The following is a 13,990-nucleotide window of genomic DNA, read 5'->3' as shown; positions in this document are numbered from 1 at the left end:
GCTGGGTGTGGCTCAGGTGGTAGAGCCCCTGCTTAGCAAGCTCCAGTACTGCAAAATAAATAAAACACAGTAAGGAGCCAGGAGCCAGTGGCTCACGCCTGTAATCCTAGCTACTCAGGAGGCAGAGATCAGGAGGATCGTGACTGAAAGCCAGCCTGGGCAAATAGTTCGCAAGACCCTATCTTGAAAAAAACCGTCACAAAAAAGCGCTCGTGGAGTGGCTCAAGGTGTAGGACCTGAGTTCAAACCCCAGTATTGCAAAAAAAAAAAAATAGAGTAAGGAGGGTGAAGATGTTCCAAGAGATAAAGGAAAGTACTTAATCCATCTTTACATGAACTGGGCATCAAAGAAAGAGTGGGTAGAGTTAAAAGGAAATGACTGGAAGTGTGGCTCAAAAGGTAGAACACATGTTTTGTAAATCATGAAGGTCTGATTCAAACTCCAGTCCCCCAAAACAAATAAATAAACAAAATTAAGAAAATAAATCAGGCACCTGGGATGTGGCTCATTGATAAAGAGTTTGCTTAGCATTCCTGTAGTCCTGCATTCAGTTCTCAGCACTAGGAGTAGGGGGAAGAAAAGTGGAAGGTCTAGAATAGAAATAAACAAATACACAAGAAGCATAACAAACAGGTTAAACAGAACAACCAAATGGTGAGTTAGTGAACCAAAGAAGAATCACCCACATTGAGACCAGAAAATCAGAGATGACATGGAAAGGAAGCTTTAAACATGGAGGATGGAGTGAGGTGCTCCACCCTGGCACTGCTTGTTTGGAGCGGCTCTCACCAGTTTGCTTTGTTACAGCTGCAGCACAACACGTGGGGGGCACCTGGCCTTCAGTAGATTAAATCCTTATTAGTTTGTTTATTATAGTACTGACTTTTCTGGAACACCCTACTTTCCATGGTGATTATTATTTTTTTTGTGGTGGTAGTGCTAGGGCTAAAACACAGGGCCTCAAACATGTTAGGCAAGCACTGTACTGCTAAGCTACACCTTCAGCCCCTTAATTGTCTTTTTTTTTCCTTTCATTTTTTGAGATAAGGTCTTGCTATATAGCCCAGGGTACCCTGGAACTTGTGATCCTCCTTCGTCAGCCTCCCAAGTGCTGGTATTACAGGCATGTACCACCACGCCCTGATTCAAAGTTGTCTTTTGGTTGTCATGTTACTTCCTAAAGAATAAGTAAACAAGGTGGGTGCTGGTAGCTCACACCTGTAATCCTAGCTACTCAGGAGGCAGAGATCAAGAAGATTGAAGTTTGAAGCCAGCCTGGGCAGATAGTTTGAGACTCTATCTTAAAGAAACCCCTCACAAAAAAGGGCGGATAGAGTGCCTCAAGGTGTGAGTTCAAATCCCCAGTACTACGAAAAAAAAAAAAAGAAAAGAAAAGAAAAAAATTATCCCAAGGGTTAAAGTACCTGCTGACTCTTAAAATATTTAATTTTATTGCCCCTAGTCAGGTGAACATCAGGTGGAAGTGGGTTATACTCTAGGCTTGTTATTGCCTGTCATCAAACCATTAAATTCTAAAAAAAAAAAATACAGTGAAGATAAAGATGCCAATAATTTTCAGTTATATGATGGCAGATAGCAAATTGGACAAGGATTTAGGGGTGTGGCTCAAGTGGCTCAAGTGGCAGAGCACTTGCCTAGCATGTGAAGGCCCTGGATTCAGGAGGGAGGGAGAGAGAGAGAGAGAGAGAGAAAGAGAGAGAGAGGGAGGAAGGAAGGAAGAGAGGGAGGGAGGAAGGAAGGAAGGGAGAGAGGGAGGAAGGGAGGAAGGGAGGGAGGGAGGAAGGAAGGAAGAAAGAAAGGAAGAAAGGAAGAAAGAAAGAAAGTAAGTAAGTTATAAGCTGGGAAAAGGAAGTTGTCTCCAAAGGGCCTCGCAACAAGGTAGGTACCACCCTGGGTCTGGGAGCCTTCCCATCTCCCAGTACCACATAGGGAATGGCTGTGTGGTTTAGCAACCATTATTAAAAATACTTTTAAATTTTCTTTGTGTATGTGCTGGGGATTGAATCCAGGGCCTTGAGCATGCTAGGCAAGAGGTCAACTATTGAGTTACATGCCTAGCTGTAGTCCCTGAGTTCAAGCCCCAGTACAAAAAAAAAAAAAAAAAAAAAAACCAACAACAAAAAAACCTCAATCTCAACCAGTAAATCAAGCATGGTGCCTGTACCCAGGAATCCCAGCTACAAGGAAGACCACAGGTAGGAGGATCTTGGTTTGAGGCTAGCCCCAGGGGAAAACACAAGGCCCTACCTGAATAATAACTAAAGCAAAAAGGGGTGGGGGCGTGGCTCAAATAGTAGAGCACCTGCCTAGCAAGTACAAGGCCCTGAATTCAAACCCCAGTACAGCTAAAAAAAGAAAAGAAAAAAATCGTTATCAAGTATACTGACCGCCCACCTAAATCCAAAAATTGTTAATATTTTTCCAGATTTTAAAATATGACAAAACCCTGTATTTTTATTTATTGTTGTGGTACAGGGCCTTATGCATGCTAGGCAAATACTAAACCACTGAGCTACATCCCAGCCTGACTATATATATTGATATTTGGCAGAACTGTGAAAGAAAATTACAAAGATCATGACATTTAATCCCTTCATTACTTGAGCATGCATCTACAAAATAAAAAAGATATTCACACTTTTTTTTTTTTTAATATGGCACTGGGGTTTGAACTCAGGGCCTACACCTTGAGAAACTCCACCAGCCCTTTTTTGGGAAGATTTTTTTGAGATAGGGTCTTGAGGAAACTAGTTGCCTGGGCTGGCTTCAGACCACAATCCTCCTGATCTCTATCTCCTGAGTAGCTAGGATTACAGGCATGTACCACTAGCGCCTGGCTGGATATTCATACTATTATCATACCTAAGAAAACTAATTCTAATTCTCTAATATTGTTTAATAATTAATTAATATTCAAATTTTTTCAAAAGTCACCAAAAATGTCTTTTATGGTTTTGTTGTTGTTGTTGTTTTTAATGAACCAATATCCAGTGCTGGGCATTGTGGTGGACACCCATGATGCCAGCACTCATAAGGCTGAAACAGGAGGAGCTTGAGTTTGAGGCCAACCTGGGTTATAGAGCAAGACTGTCTCAGAAAAACAAAACAAAAACAAAGCCAAAAAACCCAAAATCCAACTAAGGATCAAGCAGTATATTGTACTGTGACTTTTTTTTTTTTTTTTGGTGGTGTTGGGGTTTGAACTCAGGACTTCATGCTTCTAGGTTGTTACTCTACCACTTGAGCCACTCCACCAACCCTATTGTGACATCTTGTTATTCTTGATTCAACAATCCCCTTGTTTCTGTGACACTGACCTTTTATAGAGACCAGCCCAGTTGTCTTGTAGAATGTTTTACATGCTGGATTTGTATAACTGCCCTCTTGGTGCTTTTGTTGGGTTTTGTGCTGGGGACTGCACCCAGGGTGTGCCAAGTAAACACTCCACTACCGAGCTATACCCCCAAGCCCCGGCCCCTTCTCTGGGAGGCCCATACCCTTTTCCAGCACATGAGCCTCTGAGAGGACACAAACCATATCCAAACCATAGTAACTGGGGTAATCCTTTGGCACCATGTGAATGGATATCTTAGTACTCCATCAACTGTCCCCACAGCCCCATGCTGAGGATCAAACCCAACCTCCCTTGCCTGCTAGGCAAGCCTGTACCACTGAATTGCAACCTCAGACCAACCTCCATGTGTTTTCTTTTTTTGTTTTTTTTGTGGTACTGGGGTTTAAACTCAGGGTCTACACCTTGAACCACTTGACTAGTCCTTTTCTGTGATGGGTTTTTTGGAGATAGGGTCTCTTGCACTATTTGCCCTGGCTGGCTTTGAACTGTGATCCTCCTGATCGCTGCCTCCTGAGTAGCTAGGATTACAGGTGTGAACCACTGGCGCCTGGCTATAACATATAACATATATATATGTTTTTTTTTTGGCGGTACTGGAGTTTGAACTCAGGGCCTCATGTTTGCTAGGCAGGCACTCTTACCCCTTGAGCTACTCCACCATCTTTGTTGGTTAATTTCTGAAATTGGGTCTTGTTTTTCTGCTTCCTCTTTATAGCTAGAATGATAGGTGTGCACCACCACACCCAGCCATAAATTGAGATGGGGTGTTGCAAAGTTGCAAACTTTTTTCCTGCTCTGACCTCGAACTGACATCCTTCCAATCTTTGTCTTCCAAGTATCAGTGATTACCAGCTTGAGCCACCTCAAAAGTAGTTTTGAAATCACCAATCAACTTTGTGTACTGTTTCTGATTTCTTCAGCCCATTTCTACTTATAAAACCACCGTTTTTTGCCAGGTGCAGGTGGCTCATTTCTGTAATCCTAGCTACTCAGGAGGCAGAGAGCAGAAGGATCATAGTTCAAAGCCAGCATGGGCAAATAGTTCTGCAAGACCCTAACTAGAAAAAACCCTTCACAGAAAAGGGCTAGTGGAGTGGCTCAAGGTGTAGGCCGAGTTCAAGCCCCAATACCAAAAAAATAAAATAAAAACAAACCGCCCTTTTCTTCTTAGCTTATCAGAGCACTAATTCTACTTTACATAATAATGTGTTACCTGAATACAGAATTGCAAATAAAAACCGACTAGCTGTTGAAGATAAATCTGTTGCAAGTTTGTCTTTTGACACAACATGCTTTCCTTACAAGTTGGTTCAGTGAGGAACATAGCACAGTTAGCTTGGCTTAAGATCCTGAAACAGAAAGCTGACTGTGTATGTTCACTTCCCCCCTCCCCACCCTGACCAGTCATTCCCTCGGGACACCTCCTTCTTTGTTCTGCATTTGCCAAGCTATTAAGAAGTCGCCATTAATCTTTTCCTTCTATCTTTTTTTGTGGTAAAGTTTATCATACATTCAAATGTATGGGTGTTTGTTGGTTTAATTTTTTGCATTTATTTTATGGTGAATTTATCCCCATGTCATACATTTTTGTTTCTTCTGGGATAATCTTTTTCTTCTGTGCCACCTCCTCTTGTGGCTTGTGAACAATTTGTTTCTTTTTAGAGAGGATCAGCTCACCTGGATGTGTTCAATGAACCACAGACTCTACATCTAAATCCTTCAGTTCAAAATTACTCTGTATTTTAAAGTTGTACAGCAAAAATTCTCACACTTTTTGGGCCACTGACCCAGTGTTCAGCCCCACTCTTTGGCCTGGGTACATGTACCATTGTAACAGGAATGACACACATTGTTTCTTCAAAGTGGTATCTTTCAGATACTGAGTGACTGTTCAGATATACATAGCCTTGAGGGGCAGGATAGTTTCACAGGTATTCTTAAAGTGAAAGTGAACAGGACAATTTGCATCTCTTGATTCACATGATTTTATGGGGTTGCTGGGTCAAGAGAGTAGTGAACCATTGTTTCCACAGGTCACCTCGGGAAAAGCCAGTTGGCTTTTTGTTTTTGAGACAAGGTCTCCTAGTGTAGCCAAGGCTAGCCTCAAATTTGTGGTTCTCTTGCCTCTGGCTCCCAAGTGTCATGATTATAGGCATGCGCTACCGTGCTCTGTTTAATGATGCACAGTTTAGTGGGTGCCGGTGGCTCACACTTGTAATCCTGGCTACTCAGGAGGCAGAGATCAGGAGAATCAAGGTTCAAAGCCAGACTGGGCAAATCCTATCTTGAAAAAAACCCTTCACAAAAAAGGGCTGGTGGAGTGGCTCAAGGTATAGACCCTGTGTTCAAACCCCAGTACTGCAAAAAAAAAGTGCAGTTTTAAAAAGACTTAAAAAAAAAACAACAATATGTAATCACCATCGAGCTTAAGATCTGGTGCCACTTGCTTGCAGATTTAGGTCCACAGGAAATGTGATTTCTGGCCTCAATCCTACAGAAATGGGAACTTGGGCTAGGAATTTTCCAGACACTTATCTTTATTTTTTCTGCTCCATTTAGAACAAAGACTAAGACCAGTTCACCCACTGAGGAGTTGGCCTTTTGGTATGTTATTAGGTAGGTCCTGTGTTAGAGACTAGCACTGCAAAACAAAACAAAACAAAAACAGATGCCCAGCCTGTGTGTGGTAGTTTGCCATGTGCTTTTTAAATATTGCATGACGACATTGTTTATCTTGATTCCTGAGTTTTGTTTTCCCCTTGAATTCTGCACATGAGGCAAGTGTCTCTCCCAATCCTGCTTGTTGGGGCTGGAAGGGGCCCTCAAACTTCCAACTCCTGCTGGGCCTCTGGCTCTGTGTCCTGATTGCAAACCTGTGATCCACTGAAACCCTGTCCTAGGCCCCAAGTCTTGACTGATGTCCCAGGGCAAATGTCACTGGCTTCTCCAGAACTCACCTGCTTTTCTGGATTCCTCCCTCCCACTTGCTCTCCCTCCTTTATTTCTTTCCCAATGCTAGGGTTTAAACCCAAGGCTTTAGGCATGTCAGACTGAGCCACATCACCAGCCCTGGATACTTTCTAAAATTTATATTTTTTAAGTATTTTCTTTACTTTTCCTGACAGCAAAGCTTTGTACTAGAATTTTTTTTTTTTTTTTTTTTTTTTGGTGGTACTGGGGTTTGAACTCAGGATCTCACACTTGTTAGGCAGGCACTCTACCACTTGAGCCACTCTGCCACCCTTGAAATGTGTTTGTTTTTTTAAAAAAACAAATTATCCAGGACTGGGGTGTGGTTCAGTAGGATGGCACTTACTTAGCATCTCTGAGGCCACAGCTTCCATCCCAAGCACTGCAAAGAAAACAAAAAACAAAAAGACATTGGGACTGTGATTCTAGAGCTACTGAACTTGCAGGTCAGGGGGGTACCCAGGGTCCCTCTTTTTATAATGGGTTCTGTTGCTGGTCCCTGGGAGGAGAGGTCCATGGCTCTGAAGAAGGAAGGTGATCAATCAATTCTTCACAAGCTACCTGTCACCAGGCAATAGTTCCTAGGTCAGACATTCCTAGTATCATCATCTCCCCCCTTTCTTCTACCATTTTTTTCTTTTTTTAACATTTTTGTCCTTATTAGTGAGATGAACAAGTTTTACTTTGCTAAGAGAGCAGAGACAACATGTCAAATTCTAGGTCACACCATTCTTTTTTTTAGGCAGTATTGGGGTTTGAACACAGGGCCTCACACTTGCTAGGCAGTCGCCCTAACACTTGAGCTACACCCCTAGTCCTGCCTTAGTTATTTTTTGAATAGGATATGGAGTTTATGTTTGGGCATTTGTGGGCCACTATCCTCCTCTTTATGTTTCCCCCAATAGCTGGGATGACAGGCATGCACCACAGTGCCCAGCCATTGGTTGAGATGGAGTCTTGTGAACTTTTTGCCTGTGCTGATCTCCACCTCCCAAGTAGATAGAATTATTTTCTTTTTCCTTCCTTCTTCCCTCCCTCCTTCCCTCCCTCCTCTTCCTCCTCCTTTTTTTGTGGTGCTGGGGATTGAACTCAGAGCCTCAGTTTTGCTAGATCAGCACTTTACTACTTGAGCCATGTCCCCAGCCCCTCTTCCACTATTTCTGATAAATAAAATTATGAGCAAGACTTTGTCAGGAGTGTGACTTTTGGTGGTATCAGACATGCAGCAGACAGATGTTCCAATTGCTGTGGATACAGCCCCTCTCTTGTCCTTGCTTCACATCTCTTTAGTGATCTGTGTTAATTCCCTCCCCACTTTTTGTGGTACTGGAGATTGAACCCAGGGCCTCACGTGTGCTAAGCAGGTACTCACTGTGAGCCGCATTCCCAGCCCCCTTTTGATGTATTGCTCTCCCATCGTCTTCTCTCAGATGCCCTTCCCTGCTTCCTCCAGGCCCAGAGATCAGCTTCTCTATGTGTCCCATGAGTAACAATGCCATTTACAGACCAAGGCAAATTAATACATCACTTTACTCTGAAAACTAGTTTTTTTTTTTTGGTCATACTGGAGTTTGAACTCAGGGCTTCATGCTTATAAAGCAGGTGTTCTACCACTTGAGCCACAGCTGTATTCTGTTTTGGTTGGGTTATTTTGGAAATGGGGTTCTCTCTAATTATTTTGTGCAGGCTGGCCTCAAACTGTGATCTTTCCGATCTCAGCCTCCCAAATAGCTAAGATTATAGGTGTGAGCCACTGGTGCATGGCTAGAAAGCTTTTTTACTGAAGGATTTCAGCTAACAAATGAGGAAGAAACCAGAGAATTGAAAAACCACCATTTTGTAACCCTTCATGAAATAACTGAATCAGGCCCCACTTATCGGAAGTCGCAACTGTCAGAGGCAAGGTTGACAGTGGAAATTTACAATAGAGGGAGTCAGGCTGCAATCTGAACCCACTGCTCAGTCTCACTTTACTCACAGAGGGACATGCAGATAGTGAGTTCTGATGAGGCCCAGATCTTTCTCCTCCACTGTGGAATCTGAATCTAACCAAGTCTTGAGGTCTGATCAATGAAAATACAAAAGGTGTATAGAGCTGGGCACCATGACTCACGCCTGTAATCCTAGCTACTCAGGAGGCAGAGATCAGGAGGATTGAGGTTTTAAGCCAGCCTGAGCAAGTAGTTCTTGAGATCCTATCTCAAAAAAACCCATCACAAAAAAGGGCTGGTGGAGTGGCTCAAGGTGTAGGCCCGAGTCCAAACCCCAGCACTGGAACAAAAAAATTACTTAAGAGACATCAGTGTTCTAGGAATGGGGAGAGCGGGGTGTACAGAATGATGGAGGGGGTGAATTCAACTATGATATATTGTAAGAACTTTGGTAAAGGTCACACTGTACCCCCAGTACAAGAAGCATCTGCTTTAGAATGAAGGCGCTATTTTCTCATACATTTGTTGTAGAAACTGCTTGCTTCTCGCCAGGCTGGTCTGGGACAGGCCTTGCATCTGATTTTGCATACCGGCCTCCTATTTTATTTTTTTGGTAGTACTGAGGTGTGAACTCAGTACTTTGCACTGCTAGGCAGGTGATCCACCTCTTGAGCCATGCCTCTAGCCCTGCTCCGTATTTCATGGAGGGCAGATCCTACCCCACTTTAGAAACAGGAAACAGAAGGCTGGGATGTAGCTCGGTGGTTGAACCATTTGTACAGCATGAGCAGGGCCTGGGTCCAATCTCCAGCACAAGAAAATACAAACTCTTTTTGGCAGTGTTGGGTTTGAACTCAGGGCTTCACTCTTGTTAAGCAGGCACTCTTACCACTTGAGCCACTCCACTAGCCCTTTTTTGTGCTGGGTATTTTCAAGCTAGGGTCTCTCAAACTACTTGCCCCAGGTTGGCTTTGAACTGTGATATCTTCCTGATTTCTGCCTCCTGAGTAGCTAGGGTTACAAGCATGAGCCATGGACATGGTGAATAGTGTCTGTAATTCATTCCAGCACCGGAGAAACTGAGGCAGGAGAACCATGAGTTAGTTCTAGGCCAGCCTGGACTACAGAGCCAGACCCTGTCTCAAAGATATAAAAAAGGAAGGAAGAAAGGGAGGAAGGGGAGCTCCCTCTCCTATTCCTCATTACACCTGTGAGAATCAACCTGTTTTTCTGTGGTAAGAAAGACTGTCAAAGAGAAAATAGGAATATTTGCTGAATTCAAGTTTTTCTAATAAGCACACTAGCTTCCTCTCCAAAACTCATTCTCAGTCTCCCAAATGCCCATGACAAAAACAGGAAAATATGAAGATGTGCGTTGTCAGAATCACAGAGACTTTACAAATGCTCATTCTCCTTCATTAAAAATTTCAAGTTACAAATATTACGATTCATAAATAGCATATTTGTGAGGGTGGTGCACTTAGTTCCTTATACTCTGCTCTTCCTTCGAGAACTTTCACCAACCCTTCTCAAAGCTGGTATCTTCTTCCAATCCCTCCGAGGAAGCTCAAGTCTCCCAGTTTCCTGAGTTCACAATTTTCAATTCTATAGGCCCACTTAGCCCTGCCTGAGAAACGAGCAGCACTGCCCAGGGAGGGCAGAAAAGGTAGGGGCCATACTCAGTGTTGAGGAAAGGAAGTGCCCCCAAGTGAGTGCCCTTTCCTGTGTGTCAGAGGAGGCTGGGCTTTTTGTTCTAACGGAGTGATCTCCCTGTCAAAGAGAAGTTGATTTTGCAAAATGCTCGAGTCCAAGGAAAGGTGGAAGTGTCTTTTTGGCATTCCCAGCAGATCCTCTGTAGAGCTGTGGTCCTGAAGGCAGAGTCCAGGACCTTCTGCTGCTGGTGAGGACACAGCTCAGAGCTTTCCATAGACGCTGATTTTGGCCATGGAAATGCTCTCTGTGTAGTGGCTCAAGCCCTTCTCATACAGGACATATAGCTGGGGTGCCTGTTCCTCTCCGCTGCCCATGCTGTTCTCTAGGGCTGCCAGTGATGAGTAGCCACTGGGTCCTGGCCACAGCTGGACCTTTTCCTTCTGCCATGAGGTACCATTGCTGAAACTCCAGCGAAGGGTCAAGTTCACTCCTAGGGAGAGCAATCGTTAGGGCTGGCAGTCTCTGCTCTGCCCAGGTCGCCTATACACAGGATCACTTCCTGCCCACCCAACCCTCGGCACTCACTGAAATCTGGATGGGCTGGATTGGAGAAGAAGACAATGCCAGAGTTGGTGGCTACAGCTCCTGCAGCTACCACAGGGTCCACGAGCTCAGGGTCGAAGGTCACATCTCGGAGCCTCAGTGTGTCACAGGCATCATAGCTGCGCAGGACGATCCGGCAGTGGCAGTGGTAGTTGTTTTGGTTCCGGGCATTGATGATGACTGAACCATCTGGAAGCTCATAGGGCTAAGGGGAGAGAATGGGCCTCAGGAGGACTTAGGGAGGGGGCAGGGCAAATGCCCCTGTCCCAGAAGACAGCAAGACCTGGCCTGGGGGTGGGACAGTGCTCTGGAGGACAGGGCAGATAGGGTGGATGGGGAACTTCCCATGAACTTCTCACCTGGCATTCATCAGGGTTGAAATCATTTTCGTGCTTGGGCTGACCAAACGGGATGCCGCTGATCCCGGTCCCATAGTGCCAGGAGGCACCATGGTCATCACTGAGGAGACAGAAGACCCCATCCCGCTCCAACGTCCCATGGCCACACACAATGAGCCGGCCCTTCTGTGGCTCCCGCTGTTTCTGTGAGAAGAGAAGCTAGGTGTCACAGAGGGGCACGAGGTGGGGGCTGAAAGCAGGGACAGGGAGCTTATGATCTCTGAAATAAGAAAACACATCGGGTTCTCTTAAGTTCTTCCCTTTTTCATTAAGGGCTCCAGAAAAACCCCACAGACTCCCTTAATTAAGAAGCTCCTTTTTTTTAGTGGTACTGAGGTTTGAACTTAGGGCCTTGTGCTTGCTAGGCACATGCTCTACCACTTGAGCCACATCCCAACCCTTATTAGTTATTTTTGTTAGACAGGACCTGGTGATTGTGCTTGGGCCAACCTTGGACCTCCAACCTCCTACCTCTGCCTCCCGAGCAGCTGGAATTACAGACATATACCACCATGCCCCAGCTTGTTTTCTGAGATCCAGTCTTGCTAACATTTGCCTGGGCTGGCCTCAAACCATGATCCCCCTATCTCCACCTTTCACATAGCTGGGATTATACTCATGAGCCACCACACCAGGCCCAAGAAACTCTTTTAGAATAAGTTTCTCGGGGCATCCAGTGTACACTGCTGAATATAATATGCACAAGAGGACCCAACCTCAGGAACTTACAGCCAACCTGAGCTCATGCACTCAGCTGCACACTGCAGCACAGGCCACCCTGGTCTACTTTGCACAATGGTACTACAGAGACTAGGGCAGTTCTGTTGACAACCCCCAAGGAAGCTAGCGGCAAAGGTCCATTTTCACCTGGTAGGGTGTTCCCCGCAGAATGTCCCTTCCTTCCAAGGAATCTCATCCAAGACAGAAATTTTGACTTCACAAGATCTCCCCCTTGGGAGAGGTCCATTTTGGGGCATCACCTAGATATTCCCAAGGAAGCCCCTTCTACCCATCTCCCAGGACAGAGACCTGAATGCCAGAGCCTGGTCCAGGGGCAAACATCTCAGTGCCAATCTCCAGGGAGAGATTCCGAGGTGGGCTCCAGGAAATGCCATCATCCTTGCTCCATACCAACATGGTGGAAGCCACCTGGCAGCGGACCTTGTGAGCACAAAGGGTGTACAGAAGGAACACCACTCCTGTCTCCACATCACTGACCACCGCCCCCAGGTTCAGCCCATCGGAGGCCTCCCCATCATCTACAATGAATGCTGTGGAAGACCATGTGCTACCTGTTAAAAAAAAAAAATGCAGAATGAGTACTTGCTGGCGCCCCGTCTATCTTTTTGTTGTTGTTGCGGTGCTGGGGTTTGAACTCAGGGCTAGGCAGGGGCTCTACCAATTGAGCCACTCCACCAACCCTGTTTTTGTGTTGAGTTTTTCTGAGATAGGCTCTCACAAACTATTTTCCCGGGCTCGGTTCATACCAGCCAACTGATCTCTGCCTCCTGAGTAGTTACAATTACAGGTGTGAGCCACCTGTGCTTGGCTCCTACCATTTCTTAACTTTCTGCCTCTCCCTAACTAGGAGCCCTGCTCTTCCTTACCTATCTGACCTTATCACTGTTCTTCCTTGCTCACTCCAACCAGTTGCACCCAAGCGCCTTCTTATTTCCAAAATGTCCCCTCGATGGGGCCGTGTTTGCACAGCTTTGTTATCTCTGCCTGGTGCACTCTTCTCCATGATTCACGCTCATTCCAGTCTTTGCTTAAATGTCACTCATTTAAAACTGCAACCCAAATGCCAGCATCTCCATACCTCTTGCCCTGTTTGATTTTTCTCCATTGATCACCTTCCCACATACAAAAACCAAATTTAGTATTATGCTTATTGCTTGTCTCTTGTCAATACAATGTAAGTCTCATGAAGGCAGGTAGGAAGCTTTGGTCTGTTTTTTTGTTCATGGTTATATTCATAGAACCTACAACAGTGCATGATATATAGCAGGTGCTCAATAAACGTTTGTTGAATGACTGTTCAACTCCTTGGTGATCCCACGTTTTCCCTCTTTAGGTTTTCCCAACCCTTGAAGGTCTCAAGGCTTCAGCAATCCAAGATCCTCTATCCTTGGGACCCCTTCGGTTGATGAGGATCCACCACCTCCCCTTCCAACCTAACACTGGCTCTTTCCACCAGGGGAATCTTCATACCCTGGTCCGTGGACCTCCGCAGGGCGATGAACTTGGCCCCTGCATCAGATGAAGACATTTTTCTGGCCTCTGCGAAGGCGAGGAGAGTGCCCCGAGGAGTGACTGTGATGAGCGGGATGCGGAAGGTGTCCACTGAGCCGATCTGCTTCCCGCTCACCCACAGCAGCTGCTCCATGGTCACCAGTGGCTGCACCTGCGCCAGAGGAGGAAATGTCAACTCCGACAAGCCTGACTTGGGGTGTTAGGACGGATGGGGAGCGGCTGTCCGATGAGAGAGGGAGGGTAATGGAGATCCCAAGCAGGGGTGGGGGGGGGGTCCCTGAAGGAAATTTGGACCGAAGCTGGCCATTCGGAGCGGGGGAGGGGCTATAAGGGGAGAAAGAACCCTCAAACAGGGGAAGTGATCAAAAAGGGGGAAGGGGCTCGAATAAAGAAGTCAGGGACCCGGGGAGCGAGCGGGGTCTGGGAGCGGGGAAACAGTCCTGCTGGGGGGGACACAGAGCGGCGACCACCGCGCGGTAACTCACCAGGCTGAAGTCATTCTTCGCCCTAGCCTCCAATCCTTCCAGAGACAACAGCAGCTGGAAGATCGCGACAAGCACCGGAATACTACAGGCTTCCCAGAAGCTCAGTATCCGCGACCTCCAGGGTCTGCCCGGTCGCTTCCCCATCATCTCTCCCCACGACCCTGGTCAACACCAGGACAGAAGCTGCAGTCGGTCAGCTGATCCGGGCCCTTTAAATGTTCAGATGCCACCCGAAATCCGCCCCATGCTGTACCGCCCCTTCACCCTTCCGCGGTTCTAATTGGTCCTCAAGCATTCTGACCTCCGCCCTCGTGCCCGGT

The 13,990-nt window shown here is 46.0% G+C and overlaps 1 protein-coding gene across 1 annotated transcript; it reads right to left on the bottom strand.

Moving 5' to 3' along the window:
- Positions 1-9,669: 9,669 nt before the first annotated feature.
- On the bottom strand, positions 9,670-13,919 carry Neu1 (neuraminidase 1). Its single transcript, XM_020168511.2, has 6 exons — positions 13,671-13,919; positions 13,144-13,336; positions 11,962-12,224; positions 10,894-11,076; positions 10,517-10,739; positions 9,670-10,421 (listed from the first exon to the last, which is right to left on the bottom strand). The coding sequence occupies exons 1-6, from the start codon at positions 13,815-13,817 to the stop codon at positions 10,192-10,194; spliced, it is 1,239 nt and encodes a 412-aa protein (XP_020024100.1). The 5' UTR covers positions 13,818-13,919; the 3' UTR covers positions 9,670-10,191.
- Between the last annotated feature and the right edge of the window lie 71 nt (positions 13,920-13,990).

This window comes from Castor canadensis, chromosome 8, assembly GCF_047511655.1.
Source record: "Castor canadensis chromosome 8, mCasCan1.hap1v2, whole genome shotgun sequence".
Classification (NCBI taxonomy): domain Eukaryota; kingdom Metazoa; phylum Chordata; class Mammalia; order Rodentia; family Castoridae; genus Castor; species Castor canadensis.
The sequence above is the reverse complement of the archived record's forward strand: the minus strand, read 5'-3'. Positions and strand labels throughout refer to the sequence as shown.